The sequence below is a fragment of the Parambassis ranga genome, chromosome 18, assembly GCF_900634625.1.
Source record: "Parambassis ranga chromosome 18, fParRan2.1, whole genome shotgun sequence".
NCBI lineage: Eukaryota > Metazoa > Chordata > Actinopteri > Ambassidae > Parambassis > Parambassis ranga.
In genome coordinates, this window is record NC_041038.1 from 3,483,551 (window position 1) to 3,505,018 (window position 21,468).

Here is a 21,468-nt window from a genome sequence, read left to right on the forward strand (position 1 = left end):
TCTCTATAGTAAACTGTACCTGTCATAGTCAGAGCCTCTAAACGTCTGTCAAGATTACTTTTCCTGCAATAGATTAGCACATCTAAAGAGCTCATTCTGGTAACAGGTGTGTCGTTTTATGTACAGTTTTTTCTTATCGCAATTTATTGAATGATCTGACATTTCATAACATTCAATTAATTATCGTGCGATAAAATGCATTATTTTATCCTTTTGAAAGCTATGCTTATGAGGAAAACATTGTATTCATTCTCATTTCTCCCATTGTGTGATCATTGGTGAAAGAATCAGATTAAAATGAAAAAAAGTACACAGTGCCACAATGTACTCTGTTAAGCTTGTGTACAGCCACTGCAGACAAAATGCGTTGTGAATACAGTGGATTTGCTCCTGTGTTGTAGCTGTTTCACTCTGTATTCTGACTTGCAGGCCAAAGGGGTTTGAGCTGCCCCATTAAATTTGAAGCTGCTTTTATATGAAAAGGAAAAGTCCCTCTTTTGAAATATGAAGTAGAAAGTGTGTGCATGTTGTAAAAGGCGTGATATTTCTGTCTAGTAGTAAGTGAATGGCTTATATCGTATGTCTGTGTGTGTGTGTGTGTGTTTTTCAAATATGCTGTCCTGTTAATATAAACACTAAATATAACTCTCCACTACTTTGCATGTGCTTTGCTACATATCAAATTACTACTTCACTTTTGTCTTGTTAGTGTTGTAGAAATATAGATGGATAATTGAATAGTTATAGAGACACACATTAAATTACATTAAATAGTTGTCAGCCTCAATTAAAAACAGCAACACACCTGTCATGTGGAAAATGTTTGGAAGGGGCACTCAAAAGAAATGGTGCAAATATGGAATGTTGAAGAGTATTTTTCAACCCCAAAATTTGATTTCAAGTTCTGAAAATAATTTTGGAAACCGGTGGAATTTAGAAAAAAAAAGACATGTTACAGATAGCTTGTGCCTGCATGACACAGGGCACAGTGTGTGGAGGAGTTCATGATTAGCATTAGCATAAATGAATTTCTCATTAACTTTGGAGAGAGAGTGGAAGAAAAGCAGAATTATTATCTGCATTGTCTCATTCACATTTAAGTAGGTGTTTACTCTATCAACCTGGCATTCACGTTCCTGGAATGTATTGGTGTAGGTGGTTGACGTCAGAGAAAAGAGGAAGACGTAAAAATATGACATTGTTTGACTATGAATGTCCTCAAGCACAATAAATCACATCTCCGCTTTCGTGCTTTTTTCTTTTAGACTGCATGGAAACCCTGTCTGTGTTGTTAAAACTCAAACTATTTCTTTTTGCTTTCCACTTGCACTGCGGAAAACAGCTTCAGAAACGTCATCTTTTGGAGGCTTCTTGTTTGTCATGTCATGGTCTGACCCCATAATGAGTCTAATATGTGCTGAAACCATAAAGTTTACAAAGATCCATAAACTCCAACTCCAAAATAGCATTTTATTGGTTAATACGGTATGCCTTAATTTTCAGTTGCTTCTCTATGGCCCCAAGTCATTTTTTTATTTGCTTCCATGATTTGCACTAAATCATGGAAGCAAAGCCCTTGCTCAAAAATAAATGTCAATTTACTTGCCTGACTTTTATCTGGAAGGGGATGGGATCATCTCAATTCTTTTCTTTCATGTTTAGGTATTTGTTGCTGGAGCCCTGCTCATCAAATATCCAGGAAATTAGGCTCAGATATGAGTCATCTGAAAAATCAAGCATCCAGGGGTTTTAGCTCCCACATTAGCTTGGCCTTTTTTCAAGGGTGATGCTGGCCAGCTTGAAATGTTCCTTTTTTCCTTTTTTTCCCTTTATCTTATGGAAGGCAAAAAAATGCAGATAATTATTATAAATGACTCAGCAAGATCTTTATTTAAACATGCTTTTATCTTTCATCTCTTGTTGTTTGGTGTGACAACATGTCATGTTGAGTGTGCTTTTCTGTGGCTTTATTGTCTCTGAGCACTTTAGTAAATTTTGAGTTGCTCTAAAGGAAGATACAGTGTCCTCAACATTTACCCCTGCAGAGTGGTGCGGTGTAATAGCAAAAAACAGTTTTAATTTTGTGTCATCAGTAGCACTTGACCAATGAGTGTTCTCTCTGACAGCTTTGGTAAAGACAGATGCCTGCTATTGGCCATGCAGTCCAGCTTTATTCAAGTTGGAAGGGCCCCACCTTTTATACATATATAAAAAAATGATTTATTTTCTAATGAATAAAATATTGCACCTCCTACATTATGTGTACTAGTTTAATTTTCGATAAGAAGGATAGTCAAAGATTGACAGATTGACCCAAACATTTAAACCTAAGTAACTGTACCTAGAATGTCTCCATCTTTTGGCAGACAACAAAACATACTATACTTTATTACTGTATGGATAATCAGTATATTTCATTAGGTGAAACACAATCTAATATAATACCTTTGAAATAACTTTTTTGAGAAATTGGTACTCGACGACAATTATATCGTTTATTCCAAGTGTTCATTTCCTCTTCTCACATTGGCCAATCAATAGCTAATGGACACTGATACAATGAGCAGAGTAAATCTTACACAACATGAGTGCCCAATCAGCCAGTGCTTTTCAAATCAAATCTACTTCAGTCATTGCTGATGTAGGCCTGTGGCATGATTAAGGCAATGATTGCCCGTTGTTAACTTATGCAAAACCCTCTTAGACTCTTAGACTCATAGAGGATGTCCTAAGTCAGGCATATGTGCACAAACCTACTGTAATGGTCAGAATTAAATTATAGAGAATGTAGGTTTCTAAAAGCCCACACATTTAATTTGATTTAAAGGATGTGATTATTCATTGTGCAGCTGCAATCAGCCCACACTTAGAGTTTGAATAGAGAAATCACCCCATTAGCAAATGAATTCATGTATTCTCTATTGTGCCTTTAAAGCATTTACTGTTAAAGTAGCTTCCTCTAATGTTTCCAAGTCGGTAAGAGTAAGAGACACCCACGGTGTCTGCACCACTTCTGATTGACTCCTTTTTTCAAAACTGACACATGCAGTGCCTTACCCTTTTGATTGCAATGCTAATGCAGAAACTCATCCATATTCCTATAGTAATTCAACAGCCTTCATGAATACATGTTTATTTTTTCAAGTCCATTAAAGGCATACCACATACAATGATGGCAGACTTTCTCCTGGTTGTACCCACACAGCGCAACCTTGACGTTTAACCTAATTTTCTGTCTCCTGATAGATCTTGAGGCACTGAAAGGAAAAAAAAAAAAAGAATAGAGCAGGCCAGGCAGAACACTGGATTTTTTGTTGTTGTCCCACAGATACATAGGTGAGGACTCCTCTTAACTATTTAGGTGACAGCGAAAAAGAGGAGGATAAGCCTTGGCGGGAAAGGTGGCATTTGGTTTGCAGGATGAGCTGCTCCCCACAGCAGGGTAATAATACCCCTACACCTTGAGAAAGATCAGACCAAGTTGGCAATCTGACACACTGGGCCACATTGAGGTCCTTAACGTGGGATTTATTCTGCCTTTGCTGTATAAACAGTTTCTTATCTTATCTCTACCCTGTCGACTGCAGGCCTGCCCTGACAGCAGGTTGTTTGAGGAGCCATCATTAAGGAAAACTCTTATGTTCAAACAGCAGCCAAAAGGAGCAGTACCACCCGGATACAGTGTGTGCTACAACCTAAATGACAAGTTCTTATTAGAATTGTTGGCCTGATGGCTGCTGCATAGCTGTATGCTAACCTAAGAAGAAGAAGAAGAAGAAAAAAGAAATGCAGTCCTTAAATTAGATAGAACTAATTTAAGATATGTTAGCAGGAGATTTTAGTCAATAGTAGAAAGCCTGTTCTTATTTGCTAAAGAGCCAAGATAATTTTTTGTAGTTTTAGTTTGAAGTTGACTATATGCTTTCAATTGCACTGAACTTTTCACTGCTGTAGGAGGACTTTGCAGCCTATCTTTGATAAGTAGAATTTGTGTTTTTGTCACTCAATAAAAAAGCATTATGTTTTGGGGATGGCTTCACGTCATTATTTAAATGGACAACTGTCCGCTTCCCTGTCATGATGCGGTGTGTTACATATGAAATGTAAAGGAAGCGTGTACGCTGGACTACAAGGGAGCTGTTTTGCAAATGTTGGCGACTTTCGCACAAAATGTCTCCCTACATTTCATGTTGATTCTAAATTCTCCATCACCTTACTTCGTGCCCATTAGGTGAAATCTTACTACTGCCATTCTGTGCTGCGGCTCATGAAACAGACACTTCAGTTTATAATTATAACATCTGTCTCCTGAGTACTGAGACATCTGGGCCATGATTGTTTTATATCTTAAGTTATTAATCTGCACAGATTTCCTGATCCAAAATTGTATATCATGATAATAGGCTGTCTCTTTAGTCAAATTTATAGGACAAAAACAGGATTAATTGGTGGTACTCTCAGCAGTGATACCACTTAATAAATATGAGAAGTTGCAGCAGTAACCAGAATTAGAATTGATTATAAAAGTACCACTGTGTGAGCATACCCTCAGAGCAGAACAGAACAACCAAGTAGAAACAGCACTGATATGCTTCTATCTATGCTGTATCTTGTGAATGTTTTTGCATGCAGTGCTTGGCTTACAACTGCACACATATGCTCTCACGTAGGTCTGTGTTTAAGGCAGGCAGAGATAAGGACAATCAGCTGAAGTGTGCTGTTGCTTTAAAAAATACTGTGCAGTGAAATTACAAGATAACCATCATCACTACCACTTGGTATTATCTGCTGTGATGTGCTTCACCATCCCAAAATGATAGAACAGAAAAACATCTTGCAGCAACTGTGTGAATATTTGCAACTCTTTTCAATAGCTGCTTGTGTGACAGTTCTGTAGCATAATCTCACACATAAAGTAAATACGTTATGCTCTGAGAGGATAATAAAACTGTCCATCAAGTCAAACCTGTGATTACATGGAATGTCTATTCCAGCAGCTGATTTGAAACAAAGGACCTTAGAGGGTCATGACAATGACATGAAATAATAGAAGATTTTTAACCTTTCATTTCACATGTTGCCTCCACACTCTGACAACTTTTAAGATTTAAAAGTTTCTAAATCCATCTGTTTTTGGATGACAAGCACAGTTCATGTTTGATGCATACACAAATGTTTTTGTTTATTAGTTTTGAATGTTGTGTATTATTTGTGTGTGTGTGTGTGTGTGTGTGTGTACTGCAGAGCTGCAACTGCAGAGTTGGTCTTAGCCCATACACCTGCATGTGAAAGGTAAAAGGGTTATAAATCACTGTCTATGTGTGCGAGCATATGTTTGTGTTTTTTCGTGCCTCTCGGCCTGTTATGAGAGGCTGCTCGCCCTGACAGTTGGAATGGATGGCACCCATTATTTATGATGCCGTCCACACATCACTGTTTGTTGTCACCACACGAGCTGTCGGCTGCCACAAGATGGTAATCACACAAATACCATTTGGAAAGAAACTGGTAGATAAGTAGCTGTGGTAAACAAAAAGTAGGGTGCGCTCTGCTTGTTGTGTATGTGTCTCAGAGAGATGGACAGAAAGAGATAGGATGTACATGGAGACTCCACTCTGATCACAAACATCTAGATTACATTTCCAATTTAAATCAGAGTAGGCTTTCAGGCTGTGGTTGACAGTGCTTAGTTGAGAGCAGGTGTGTGCGTGTGTGTCCCAATAATTATAGTGAAGCAATTTCATAGTCTACCAGTGTGTACTGTATGTTTACTGTGAATAACATCTGCTTTTACTTTTAACTGTTGGGGTGGTTTCAAAATGTCAAACTACTGCAATTATTTTGTTTTACTATTGCATTAGCATTAAGTGCTTTGCTGCATCACCTTGTGGTGTTTATACATCACATGCTAGTGTACAGTGTTCTGAGAATGTAAACAGATTGTTGGTTGCAGTACATGTCAAAAAGGTCTTTTTCACAACAGTTAAATGCATGTTAAGGACAGCTACCCTGTGCTTCACTGAACAATTTACTTATATGAGTCAAACATTTGTAAATGTGACAAATTCTAGTGTGCAAATCATTCAGGCTGCAGTTTCCAACTTATTATTTTTGCTTGATCAGTGCTGGTGCCAGTTAATGATGGATGACAAATTTTATTTACTATCACTTTCAAACTTCAGTTTTATAATTAAAAGTCATTACTCTGCCAGTATCACTTTAACTAACGCACACAAATGTTGATGAAGATTCTCAGTCATCCAGGTCATTCAGAAGGTTGAAGCATGGCATTTGGACTTATACAGTTTTCTTGAAGACTTTTTGCTGCTTATCCAAGCAGCTTCATCAGTTCTCACTGTTTGGTAGGGAAACATGGTTTAAATGTAGTTAACCATCTCAGGGGGTGTAAGAACAAACAATAGTTCTAAATGTCTCCATACGTACCTGTGTTGGTCTGACTGACTGTGTCTGGTGTGTCTAAATCCCCTCTCAATCTCCTCTAAATCTTTGTCCCCACACTTTTTAAGTAGCTGATAGATTGCATTACATATTATTTGAAGTGTTTTTGTATATTGTAAATAGGTAGTTTTGGTTTCAGGCATTTCAAAAGTTAGTGTACTTTTAATCCATTTTCCCCATTTCATTTACATAATTACACACTGTGCTACTTCCTGTTGTCGCTGCTTGGTTTGACCGGATGATTTAAACAAGAACCCGGTACTAGACATCCTCCCACACTTTGCTGTCATAACTCTCTATTAGGAACCCTTTGCATTTACTAGATACTGTGTCATCCACAGGATTTGCCTAAAAGCAATCCTGTGTGTGCGTGTGGGTGGAGCTGCAGGAGGGATGATAGTATAACAGAAGAGATAACAGAACCCCACTAAGGTAAAGGGGGTGGTTTGTTGGGCTTCAAACCCACACCACTTGCCACTTTCTCTCTATGTATTTCTCTCTCTTTGTCTCTCACCTTCCCCTTATGGTGACATTTTTCGAAGCTGTGTGTCGCCGTGAATGACAACTAGGGGCTCTTTGGAGTGTATGTCTGCAGAGTGGCCTGGCAGAAAGAGATAAGGAGAAAAGGCCGCACACATGCACACATTCCCACACGCACATGCATATTGTCTGTGCCTAAAAAAGGACACAGAGATCCACATACTACAGGAAGTCTTAGTGTCATTCAGCAAATTACTTTTGTGATATGTATATAGACATACATAGACACACAATGTGTGGACAAGCTTTTGTCATACATTGTTGTCTACAATTACAACAATTATCTAACAAATATTTTTATTGCACGACCAAATTTGGGCATCTTGTTTATGTCTCCTCCAGGGTGTCATTGTACTGTTAAATTGCAGTTTGAATTTTAGCAAATGCACACACACACACACACGCACCTGTTGCATTACACAACTCCACAAATGTATGTAAACACTAAGAGAATGTCAATATGAGTACTCAGATTCTCATTAACATGTATGACTGTATCTAGTAACAAATGGTTATGTTCTCACGGACATATATTCCACAGCCCCACCATAGAACCCCAGCTTGCCTTCGGGATGGTAGTGGCAGATGGCTCCTGTTCTGAAGTGCCGAATACCCAGATTTGTTGGTTGGAGCCCCGAGAGGCACCGTTGATCATAGAAATGAAGTGGAGATGACACTGATCACTCTTGGCCTCTTCCCTGAGCTTCCACGCTTTCAGTAAATGCAGCTGAAAGATACTTAAGGTGCAGAAAGGGTAAGGATACGGTATGGAAGATGAATGCAAACAAAATAGGTTCTTTACATGGAGGCAGTATCTGGGGAAATTTGGATGCAGTCGAGGCACAGCTACCAACTTGTTAAGTAAAAACAACAGAGAAAGGGGGTGAATTGTCAGTGATAAGCCTGAGCAATAAAGGAAAAAAAAACACCTCTTGATTGATTTTGGTATTTCTGAGGCAGCTCTAATTATATGCTTTTGTTACTGACACTGATGAAATACTCAAACAGTTATTGATTTGGCTGCCTGACTCTTTTTCTAAAGCAGATCCATTCCACTATACAGCTGGTATCAATCTTTATTCCAGTTTTAGGTGTCTTCTTAGCTAAGCAATTAGTTTTAATTACAGGGGCTTATATGAAAATTGATTGATCTGGATGACTGTAATAAAGGACTGTTTCTAAGACACATTCTCCCCTTTTTAGTGTAACTAAAAATAATATTGTGTATCCAGTTTCTATTAATTATCAACCAGTTAGCTTGCCAATCAAACAGACCAGCTTTGCAAGCTTACATGTACACACATGGGCCCACACACTAATGCCACACAAAGACTTTTTAAGGCACCACCAAGTTGAAATTCATGGCTAAAGAAGTGTATCCCATTTAAAAAAAAAAAAAAAAAAAAAAAAAAAAAGGCTTCCTTTTTTAATTTTCCCTCCTCCCCTAGTCAGATACAACAGTTTTCTCTGGTCACACTGAGTAATTGCTTATAATTGGATTTAGCAGTTCAGTGACCTTGTGGGCAGTTTGTCGGACTAGACAGTAGATAGTTGTTGAAAGAGAATTTGTGACCATTTTGTTTATTTTTATGCTTTTGAAAGACAAGATGATCCAGACAAATCGTGTCAGCCTGATTTCTGGTGACCTGATGTCAGATACTCCACAGTATACTCTAGCAAGTCCTGCCACAGCAGTGTGCGTGCCTTGACTATTTAACATATGCTAATGTTATCACTCACTCCAATCATTTTTATACTGTTAGAAAGCACTCTTATAACTAAAGGAAAGCAGTGGTGGCCCACAGGGGATTTGAGTTCTTTGTGCCTGAAGCTGCACATTAGCATTTGTAGAGTGTCATGGATTAGAGTGTGATCTGTGGGAAGCTTGTTTTTTCCCCCTTCTTACTTTCATGATATCTTTAGTACTAACCAGTCACAGCCCTGGTGTCTTCTGCTGCACTGCACATAAATTGTTCTTTAATGCAAATACCCCTATTTATGTTTTTTCCCACCTGTTAATATCCCTGCTCTGATCACAAACAAGTTGTATTTACAATAACTGTTTTTGTCAAACTTTCAATTTTCAAGTTAACAAATAATTAAATAATGAAACTTTTATTAAGTAACAAGCTTTAGGAGATAACAACATGAACTACAGTATGTAGGAGAAGGTCTTCTTTACGACAGGCTAATATGCAGTACAATCCTAACAGCTGAAGTGGAAAAAATCCATTGGTACCAGCTTCCTTGCTAAATGTCTTATCTGCCCTCTTCGACTTGTAACTGGTGACCAAGTAATGACCCCCTGCCATTACACACAGTAGGGACAAAGACACCATATTTAGGGGTGTCGTTCTCCCTCATGTGCATTCTAAGCCACTAATCCGGTTTCCTTTGGGCTCCCTGGGGATGAGCTGATCAAGCAGGGACTGTTATTCAGCCACTGACACTGTTAGGCTGGCATGGAGGGGATGGGGATCCTTGTGTGCCAAAAAGCTGGTGACTCAGACAGCACCATACCTCTCTGATCTACTGCCAGATACCTCTGGTGAAGGTGGATGTAGTGGATGTAGGACAGGGGAGGGTGGGGCCTCAAGTCAGGGAGGGCAAGCTTTCCCATCCCCCGAATCCTAGTAAATCAGTTGCACTCTGTCAAGCAGCCCTTTTCTCTATGCCTCCTTTCCTTGAATTTCATAGGGTAAAATGTAAAGGAGACAAAAATAGCCTAGAGAACAGATTGAGTGGTTTTCTTAAAGAGCTGTCATGGGGTTCGAAACAGCACGGTGGATTCAAGGATGAAGTTGTGACAGATGGGATCAGTAGAGCCTAGCACAACAGCCCTATGTGATTAAGCAATTCTGCACTTTATGGGTGCTAGCCAAAATGTTAGTGCTGATGACAGTATTTAATGAAATTCCCAAAGACAATGGCAAATGGTAACCTTTGCTTCACATACATATATCACATGTTGCAGGGAGATAATACAAACCTACTGCATCTGTGACTTGTGTTGGCTTCAGAGAGCACCTTGGGGTAACTGTCCGCTTGGCCAGCCAGGCTGTTTCTCTTTTTATTTTAGGCAGGTTTCACAGAAATGGGTTTCCACTTTTCTTTTAAAAATAGAATACATCTCCTCATTCAAGTTGTTTTTTTGTGCATCATTCTTCCCCTTTGTTAGATAGTAGTTCTGCTATCAACAGTTAATGGAAGTTTGGTTGCAATTCTCAGACTTCATCAGACTTAAGGATAAACTTAAAGCAACACCATGCAGCCTTTGCAATGGGACTTAAAAGGATTCAGGATTCCTGACTGTACAAAAAAAATCACCCCAAATGTGCTGCAGTGAGAAAAGGTTAGATTTATTCAATTGCCCTATACCTGCAATCCCTGCTGAGTTCTCCTCAGTTTTTTTGTGAATAGCATTGCACATTCCAATGCACCCCTAATATAATAACACAATTCTCTCTCGTATAACCCTTTTCAAAGTGAATTCCGCTTGACCTTTTAGACTTTATGTATTTGGGTGGATAATAAAATAAAACAAAAATAGCTTAATTAGTTGGACAGAGACACTCAAGATGATGTGAACTCCACTTTGTTGTGGCTAGAAAAAAAAATGGATTTGAGGTTTGGAAACAGAATAAGAAAAGAAGAATAGGAAAGGGAAAGCAGATAAATGCGAGGCAGACCAGTATGGCTGTCGCCGTGGCGAGAAAGGTACTGGAATCAGTTGCCATGCCAACAAGCGTCTTGCTGCATCACCTCATGCACTTGTCCATAGAATTCCCCCAAAACACGTGATGGATGACTATCAAGAGATGTGAACTTAAAGGAAAAAAGTATGTCGAGGAGGAAGAAATTGATTTGCGTACTTTTGTTTCACCTGGATGTTCTTGGAAAGACCAGTACCTCCATGTATTTCAGGGAAATGTGACTGACACTTCAAGGTGAAACACTCTACGTCAGTGAAGAAAAATATTAGTGATGACAATAACAGATTTGAAAACAAGTAGGACACTGGCAAAAAATATGTTTTTTCCACTCATGTTGCACTACTGCTTACAATTATTTGTAATCCTTTGCATATAAACTCCTTTCTCTTAGCAAACATGTTATGCTAAGACACAGGGTTGTTATTGATACCACTTCGCAAATACACACAAATACATGATGTATTTTTGTTTTGTTTTGCCTCTGTGTCCATCATACGTGAAGCCCTATTCTGAGAGCAAGGCTATTTCACAGCACAGCAGCACCAGACATCTCCTACATTGTGTTTAACATTGTTGAAATATTTGTTTACAAGGTTCAGTGCCGTTTAATTTTCTTGTGATCAGCTCTCTCTCTTCCTCTCTTTAGCTCCTTCTGCTTGCTCGAACTCAGGAGCTCTTTTGTTTGAATATGCAGAGGACTTCTCTCTCGCTGCTATTTGTTCAGTTTGCCTAATTAGAGTTTGGCAAGATGAAAGCAAGCAGCAGGGCTTTTTGCTCAGCAGCTGAAACTAAACAAGATACTGTTGTGTCTCTAGGAAAAGGCAACTTGGGAAACATTGTTTCCTTCAGTTGGGGTTGAGTTATGCCATTTTATCACTTAGGGTCTTCACCAGCGGTAAATCGACATCTTACAGTACAACTTAATTTTCATTCATATATATATACTATAGGTGACTTTTTCCCACATTTTCTTTAAATGATAAATGATAAATGATGAAATGATAATGATAAAAACTAATTATGACACTAGTCATCGTGTTAAACTCGATCTTCATTATTATTGTGTTTCAGTTTAACCATTATACAAGTGAGACTGTAGGTTCCCAGCTAAATCAAGCTGCTTGTCTTTTTGTACAAAGCTGCACAAAAACGGCACAGGAATTATGAATACATTTGTTTCACAAATTTCCATTAATTTTGCCATAATTACCCAGCTCTTTCAAATGACTGAACTTCTAGGAGCATTGCATAGTCTATGTTCTAATGGTGTTTACCCGGCCCAATGAGTTAAATGAAGTTAGTGTGTTGTCTCTGTTGGAAAACATTAATTTTCCATTATGGGATGTTGTTGCAGTTACCTGCTGAGAGCCGCCCCCTGACACAAGACAGGAAGACACCCTGTTAAAACCTCACAGGGAACCACATTTTCAGGAATAGTCATTACAATTTTCTTTTTTCCCCTCACACAAATCTGCAGTACTCAGTAGTGCTGTTAGAAGGAGGAAGAAGAACATGATTGAGCTCAGGCTGTAGGGAGAAGATTGTCAAAATGAAACATAAAACATGGACCAACGCTTAAGGCAAGGTGTTGTTTCACAATAATGTCCCTGTAGATCACTTTGCCTCTGACTTGAGTTTCCATAGCTCAGAAGACTCAAAGATCTTTCTTTAGTTTTTTCCTTTACTTTACCATTGTGAGTTTAACCATGTGAAATTAATTTTGCAAAAGATGTAGTATTTATAGCAAAAATACCTGCCAGAAGAAAAAAAAAAAGACTAATTTATCACTTTTTCGAGTAAACTCCTTTTTTCTATATGTCAACATGATGAGACACTCTGGTAACCTTTTTATTTTTGGTTATTTTTCAGTGATTTTAAATTAACAGATTTTATTTTTATTTTAGATACTTTAATAATACCAGAAGTGCCTTGCCAAAGGACACACAACAATGACTAGGGAGGAGTTGGTATCAAACCACCAACCTTCCAGTTATTGGACAACTCTACTATACCACTGAGCCACTGCTGCCCTTTTGAGTCTCAATATGGCGTTGCTTCGGTGGGATGTACGCTAAAACTGGAACGATACGTAGAAGATTACCATGCATGGATGAACTGTCAATGCGAAGCTAAATTTTTAAACTAAGAAGTATTATGTGAAAATGAAGAGCATAAAGACAAAGGTTGAAAATGAGGCTCATAGCCTTTCTTAGCTCGTGTGTTTGGCATGGGGGTTGAGGTGCTTTAATGGTTTTGTACTTAAGAGAAGGGGTGTGGTTACAGGAGCTAATTGACCACTTGAGGACTAGCTTCCTTCCTCCCATCAATGTTGCCAGCTTCTCCATCACATCTGACATCGCAATTACAGCTTCCAGCATCCAAGGATGGATGGGGTGGGGGCATCGAGGCTGTAAAGTAAAGCATGCATTTTGTTGCCCACTCCCCACTTCTCTAATGAGTACAGTCCAGAAGTAGCAATCAGAGGCATTCATTCCATGAAATTGACTGTTGAAAGAGAGCGGATGGACCAGGGGATGGTTGTACGGTACATCTGCAGCACTGGAAGCTAAAGATTAGGAGTGAAGAGGAAGGACAGACGGATGAGACTACTGATGAGTTTTGACCTTATAAATGAAAGGAAAATAGAGGTCAGATGGAGAATTTATTGGTTTCTACAAGATGAACCTAGCATGGCTCTTCCAGGACAGAAACTCATAACATTTAGTAATTGGGAAAAGTACAAACAATGGAAGGACAGACGGAAGATGGTACCAGTTTAAATATAGTAGAGACACTCTAGGACACAAGGATGCTAGATTTGCAGTGTGACCCCCCCTTCCTGTGATGTGATTGCAATTTTAATAGCTGGTAAAACACTGTGGCCCCTCCGAGCATCTTTAGTTTGTCTGGTGCAAATTAGCATAATTGGAGGAATCATCAACATCCCTTCAGTGTGTTAGCTCTGATGGCTAAGACATGAAATTAGTCCAAGTTCTCGACTCAACATATGGAGGTCCAATTTATTCATGAACTGTTTAATTAAGATGGCACAACTGTTAGATCTCTAGTTATTTTTCCAAACATGTTGTGCAACATATTTCCTGGGAATTTTAAAAAAATGGGAGTCAAAGTGAATGTTAGTGTGTTGATTAGGAGATATAGATGGCCATCATATATTTATATGATATATTTCTCTTTGGGCTGTATTATTATTTCCTTGCACACAGAATAATGCTTACTAAGCCAATAAACATTCAAAGTGCTGCAATATGGATAAGCCCATGCTGAATGAAAAAAAAAATAGATGTGCTTAATGTGCTTTAATGTGCTTTTATGTCTGTCATGGCAGAGGCAATTTGAAAACTGTGTTTTCCTTGCTATATGCAGTCTTAATTATGTGGTGTGGATTTGTCTAATTGTAGTTTCGAATAGTAAATTGCATCATTTGACAGGCCTCCAAACAACTTAACTGCATCGGTCTTGACAGATGATGGCTGTTGTTGCTGCTTGTGGAAAGTAGAGAGTGACCATAAAGATTTAATGCTTCACTCGCTTAGCTTAAGTGCCTTGCCTGGGGTCAACCGTTCCCTGTACACACACGTGCAGAAAGCATTCTTTGCTGTAAGAAGAGTTTGTTGTGGTAGGCTGGAAATGGCTCAGATAATATGTGGTGTGATAATTTCAAACCATACAGAAGAGCATCCTCATAAACCAGCTAAACTTTAAACTGTTCCTCCCAGTAGATTAAATTAGCAGCATGTGGCAAACCCATATCAGATCTTTAAAACATCCCACAGCATTCTTTACAGGGAGTTAAGCATCTGTGATTTTCTACTGCATACAGTATGTGTTAAATAGATACAGTACTGTACAGGCAGGCATAGAAACCTTCAAGGAACAATGTCTGTGCTGCTGACAGACTGCCCAGCGATGAGCTACAAGCTAAGCTAAGTTTGATTGAAAGACAGTGTAGATGTGAGGTTACTGACAGTTTTATTTTCAGTTTTTTGTTACTATCTCTTTTTTCCATATTGAGCTCCAGTCGATGACTACACATCTGCGCACCCAATGAGTGCAATGTTTTATTTGATGTTAAAGTATAGAATCTTACTACAAACCTTTGCTTTGAAACAGGCACAAGCTATGTTAATAATTTAAAACATTGAAAGACATGGAAGCAAGATTGTCTAGGTGTTCTAAGCCCCTTAGCTCCCACTATCTCTGTCTTTCTCTCTCCCATAAAATAGATAACCACAATGAATTATTAAAGCACTTTAAATTCTTCTGCAGTTTCAATATTACTTAAGCTGCTCAAAGAGACTACATTATAGATCACACTACTGAGATGAATATTATTCACATTCTGTTAGAACCATTTCCCACATTCTTAAATAGATGTTTTTACAATTGCCCTGGTTTGTTTCTGAGTGCTCAGGACCTACGCTTGCACTTTTTTGGCATTGAGACATGCAGTTATGATTACACTGTGAAACTTTATCTTGGCCCAAGCCTAGTAAAAGCCATTGATTTGTGGATATGTCAAATGTTTTAGATAGCATGCAGTTTTATATCTCATGCCAAGGGTGCACCAAGCAATAAGCTGTACATAAAAGAATTTATTGTTCTTATTTTACATTTCATGACTTTTACACACTCCAACAGTCCTTGCTATTTGGTAATCTTGCTCCATCTAAAATCAGCAAAGTTGTAGTATTTAAATATGTTTTAACCACTGCTGTGTGACTACCATTTTCTGATCAGCAAGTAAAGTTTTCTGTCAGTATGATATGTGCTTGAACTGCGGTTGCCATATGCTGGTGAGAGTCCTTGGAGGATGATGCTATTTAACATACCAACACCGCAGGGGGCCTGAAAAGCAAGCACATTCTTCTCCCCGACTTAGTCTATGTGTCTATCTGATGAACGAGGGATACAATAAGTGGGAGGGAAAGAAACTGCAGGAGTAGAAAGAGATAATGATGATGACTCCCATTTTTCTCTGTCCTCTCCCAATTGTGTGTTGCCCTGAGACCCAACACATCTGTTCGTGTGTGTGCATGTAAAATGTGTCATATGATGCTCAAAATGCGTTAATATTTGACACATGTTGTGATAGATGAATGTCTGTAAGATGTTTTTGTTGAATGATGCTTACAAAAACATTACTTAACAGATCTGTCTTTGCGATTTGTGTGTCCTAATGGACAGAGAAAGTCATTCTATCTTCCAATGTGACAATATTCAGACATCGGCTTGTGCACTGCGTGTGATTTTTGTGCAGTGTCATGTGGCCAAAATAGTGTTGCTGCTGTTTTTGCTAACAGCACATTACATTTACACAAATGTACTAATAGGGAAAGTGTCATAGTTTGACTTTTTGTTGGGTTAGCAACACAAACTAGCATTAGCTCTTGTGCACTGCTACACCAGCAGCTTTGCAACACTCACACTTTGCATGCAATATTTGCACAGACCTAGTCCTGTCTTTGGACTTGATGTTTTGGGGTCTTTTTGATACTTGATGTGGACCTGTTACTATTTCTAACTTTGTAGCAGAGTAGGGGGTCTTGTGCAAAGCTGAAACAGTTTTTTCCTGTGTTGTTGTGTGGACTGCATGGGGTTAGGGCTATGGTTATATCTACACCTCGCAGTTTGGCATGATTTTGACAGCTATTTAAATATTTAGCTCTTTTCTTTTTTGCATTTTTATTTGAACAGTTTTTGTTTTTTCCCCAGTGCTTCTTTGGATAGAATTCCAGAATTGCAAGGTTTTACCAGGATTTATCTAGCCAAAACACAAAGAAATGTTCAACTGTGTAATCAGCCCTTATTTTATCTTTTAATGAGGTTGGAGAATTTTATAACTTGTTTGTTGGTGCTTGCAGTTGTGTCAATTTGCTTGTACTTCACTTCATTGTCTCATCCTCTAGTAAAATCCATGTAAAGATGTTTATAATAAAGCATTTATCTACTGTATGCATGTGTATTTGGAATTATAAACATGTATATAGTGGTAGTTTCTGTCAGTATGTGCCAGGACACCAGTGTTTGAAGAATCAACTGAATTTGAATGAAATCTGTATTTCATGAAAGAGTAGCTAGTGCTCATTAGACCTGAGAGAAGAGCATACAAAAGTCACAGATGAGTTAGAAGAGAGCAGGAGGCAGCTGCAGCTGGCTAATAGAAGACTGTGTGGAGACATGGAGCAAGAAAAGGTGGGAAAAAAGAGAGAAAAAACAGAGGGGAACAGGAGTAGGCCAGAGAAGACGTGTGCATGTCTCCTCCTAATGACAGAATTATGACCCTGCACCATCTGCCACTCAATCACAACCAGCCAATCACAGCTGCTCTCCAAACGGCATCGGTTCCGTTAGGCACTCCCATCTGTACTCGCTACAGAGTTAAGGATGTAATCAAATACTCAGATGTCAAGGAGATAGGAAGACTCATAGTTTGGACTCTGATTTTGCCACTTTTCTAGTATGTGTCAGGCAGTACTGCTAGTGGCAGTGCTAATCAGATGTGCGCTCCAGGATTGATACAGGATGGAAGTTCAGAGAGACAGATCTAACTGTGATGAGAAATCTAAATTGTGCTGCCTCTTCTTTTTCAAACCCTGATCAGTTCTGGCATGTTATGAGTCTGGCATGCAATGCTTGTGACTGTGTGTGCAAATGTGTGTATTCAGCCTCTTTGTCTTTCTGCTTTTAGAGAAATGTTGCGTGAAAATAATTGCACTGTAGTTTGCAGAAGCACACTTTTTTTTATTACTAATACTATACTTTGGCATGAGTATCTGTTTTTGTCACCTGAACACCTGTTTGTGAATCTGATGTTAACATGGGCTGTGAAGATGCCACTTGCTGCCTTTTAAGTCTGCACTTCTTTTCCTAATTTGTCTCCTTTGCCTTTTCTTGTCCTCCTTTTCCATGAAATTGTACCTCTGCCTTTCGCCTGTCTGAGCTGGATAAGGCCAGGGTGGAAGGTGGGGGGTGTATTTGAATGATTTGGTATGCAGCGACAGCACCATTCTGTTTCATTGCAGGAGCCTTTGCCTTATCTCCTTAATGGATTATGAGCAAGGGAACAAAAACAGAAGGAGGCAGAGTGAGAATGATTGGACTCCCTGCAAAGGGCCGGCAGGAAACGGACTGCAGCCAGATAAATAAAACACTCTGCCTGAATATTTCCTCTGCTCCTGAATCACAGATGTTATTAGGAAAGACGACAATACGAACAGCTTGTAGTTAAGAGTCATTTGAGCTTCTGTAGTCTTTGCATTTTGATTTGCTTGCCTGGTGGAAGTAGTTATTTTTGTGTTCATGCTCCAGACTGCTGGCGCACTCATTTTCTTTTAAGTGCCTTTTTTCTTGTTTGTCTCCACACAAAAAAAGGCAGTGACATTGAATGTTCAGGTAACCTTAGCTGTCAAGCACCTCTGTTAGCCAGCCATTCGTCTAAGTGTCGCAGTGTTGACCTCACAGAGACTAACACTGGTGCATTTACCGTCCGTGGAAGTTATGTCGTTGATTAGCATTGCTTTGAAGGTTGCTGCTTATTTTCTACTGCTCCAGTTGTGAAATCAGTAGTTTAGCACATCCTTGATTTAATGATAAGTGAAAGGCTTTTTAAGTCATTGAAAATCTGCAACTAGGTGATTGACCATTTCTAATCTGGTACATGCCTTCTAAATTAGCAGGCATGTTGATCACCATTACCCATCGTATAAGAATCGTCTAAAAGACCTTTTAGGTGAAAAAGTTATTTTCTCTTTGTGATGGTGAATGATAATATTTCAAAGAAAGGTAAAGCAATATATTCTAAAGCTGCAGCTAAATGGTTATTTAGAGTTTATGTATGAAATGGCATTGATCAAGAAAAGACAGGTTGACTAAAAAGATTTGACAATTTATGTCATGTCGCTTGACAGACATAATGTTGTTTATATTCTATACTGCCTGGGGTTAAATCCAATTTGATTTAGACATCCAGTGTGTTTGGGAGTTTGCTTGCAGCCATAGTTTTTGTTCTCTAACTTCTACTTTTATGTAGCTTGTTTCCAAGAATTCTATCCACAAACATACTGTTGTGTGCATTTTCCTTCCTGACAGGAATTTTTCAATGTCTTTACCAAATGGGTTATGCTACATACAAGCTAAGAATAGTCTTTCAAAGTGTAAGAGCTACTGACATATGTTTAGTGTACAGTTATGTGTCTATTTTCTCCTCCATATTTACTCCTATCAGTTCAAGGTATGATCTTGAGCTGCCTGTTAAGATTTTCTTTTTCTTTGTGTCTTATTGTTCTGTTTCAGAACTCACTACTATTGGCAATTTCATTTTTAGAAATAAGCGTCATTAAATGTGTGATTACACACATTCTGCATGTGTAGATGGCACAGGATGCAAGTAGCCCCATTTAACAGTTGCTCGGTCACAAACAAAAGCACAAGCTAATGTGCACATTGTTCTTTTTTCACCTGTTGATCTGCGTGTTACTTGATGTAATTGCAAAATACACTGTACCATAGCACAGTTAGCCATATAACAACTTTGAGTGACTGATGGAATGCTTTACACCCACATTTGTGTGTGGGATGTGTTGTGTCCTGTAGCGTTTTCCAGATTTATCTCTGACCTGGTCTCTGAGATGTTGCAGATTTTTTTTTTTTTTTTTTTTTTTTTAGTACAGTAGGAGATAAGGAATCCAGTTAAGCCTTTTTCTGCCAAACAGTTCTCTGTGTGTTCCATAAGTACTCCAGAAGAAAAAAAAGCATTTGTGAGAGCAATAACCTTCGGGGGTTGCACCAAATGAAAATGCTTTTTTTTCTAAACCCCCCCACACCTCACTCAAGAAGTGTTTGCTTGTTTTCTGTTACTATTCACTCTCTCTATCTCTCTCTTTATCTATCTCTCTCTTGTTTTTACCTTTGATTTGAACTCTGACATCCAAATCTGCCCCAGGATGTCTGTCACAAACTGCAGTCCAACGTTGTGACAATGCTTTTTTTCTTCCCGTGCCTTTTATGACCTTCTTTTCTTCCTCTTTCTGTTCTTTTTTTCTGTTTTTTCCCTTTCAAGGTCTGGCGCACCTGACGTTAAACGACCAAGGTATGGGTTCATTCCTTTTAATTTTGGTTCTGTTTTTAGAGGAATTGACTCAGCCTCTTTGCCCCCAGTCCCTCAAAACTACTGCTTTCCCTCACTATTTCCTCCTCTGCTTTTTATCCTCCCTCGTTGCCATAACCCTCCATTTCCTTCCAAATCCTCCCTTGCCTTTAATCCTTTGCAACATACTCCCCTGTCACTGCCCCCTTTTTTGTCACCTTCCACATCTCTTCATTTTTCTTGGTTGTACCTCCTGCTTCTCCTCCCTCTCCCTGCTGCCATATCCTTGTGCCTTTCTGTGACCTCCACCAATGTGTGTCCCACCCTTTGTCCTGTCCTATGGCTCACGTCCTGGACCTTCACCTCTGACCACCTTTGACCCCGTCGACCTGACCTGGGGGCTGAAGGTAACACTTTTCTGCTATCCCTTCTGCTTGGGTTTAAACAAAAACAATAAGAAAACAAACAGAAACAGAAACTGCTGATTCTAATGGAAATGTGTTTGCTGGTCAAAGTTACAAAAGCAAAAATGTGTCCAGAATTCCATTCAACACTTCAAGGTGAAAGTGTTGTCGAATGTGCAGAGTTTCTCATCACCACTCTGCTAACATTCCCATTGTTTGGCATTCAGATTTTTAAAGGGCAACAGTTCAAGTTGTGATAAACCTTAAATTGTATGTGTTTCTCTGTTTCATAAGAAAATGTGTCTGTTATTGTTTTGATGATGCCATTAACAGTACATGATGTTATGAGCGATGTTATTGATGCTATATTGTATGTATTTGCAGTATATATAATGTCACACATCAACTGTTTAATATCTGCACCACCACACATCTTTCTATTCATCAGGGGTTTGAACCTAGCAACAGATGTTGTGCGAACATTTGATGTCATTTTGTGTACTCATCCAGCCAAACGCATTCAAATGACACACCAAGCCCCACTTCTTACTATTCCATCTCCCTCACAATTATGTTCTCTCATTCTTTGACCTTTCTCTGCCTCTGGTCTCCCAGTGAGGACTGCTTATAGGAAAAAAAGTGTTAAAGCGAAGTTCATAAAAGGGAAGGAAAGTGAACAAGTGCAGTGCATGTTCTGACCTTTACTAGAGTGCAGAAAGCTTCTTCTCTGATATCATCGTGGCTGTATGATTCACACAGATGTGGGCCCATTTACTTTGTTTCACTGTACTATTACTCTCACATCGTTTTCCCATCATCCAATCACTTCAGCAGTGTGTCCATGTGGACCATTTAGCAATTATGGAGCTACAGTTGAAGCATACTAGCTCATTATTCTTGTATGGCTTTGCACAAAAGCATGGAATATCAACAGACTTTCACTGCAACGTGCAGATGTATCATAAACCTAATCCCTTCATCTCTATGCAGCCTCGACCTCCCTTTCACATGTTGCACAACCTCCTGCCATTTAACTCTATCCCTGTCAGCAGTTCATCACAGACTGCGTTGAATGATTACTCCAGCCACATGCTCAAAGTGAGAAGAGCACACATCGGGACAATAGAGGATATTAAAGGAATAGGAAATCTAACAATAAAGCCACTATATCGAACATTTTCCCTGAAATACACCCTGATCTCAACATTAGACATTCAGACTCCGATCTAGGTCAAGGGCATAG

The 21,468-nt window shown here is 39.0% G+C and overlaps 1 protein-coding gene across 1 annotated transcript in view; it reads left to right on the plus strand.

Annotated features, from left to right (window-relative positions):
* The window catches only part of nrxn2b (neurexin 2b), a 437,176-nt gene that overhangs the window by 41,537 nt on the left and 374,171 nt on the right, over window positions 1-21,468 (plus strand). The window contains exon 3 of the mRNA XM_028428850.1: window positions 19,795-19,824. Within this exon, the coding sequence (XP_028284651.1) occupies window positions 19,795-19,824 (30 nt within the window). The remainder of the gene's footprint in view (window positions 1-19,794; window positions 19,825-21,468) is intronic.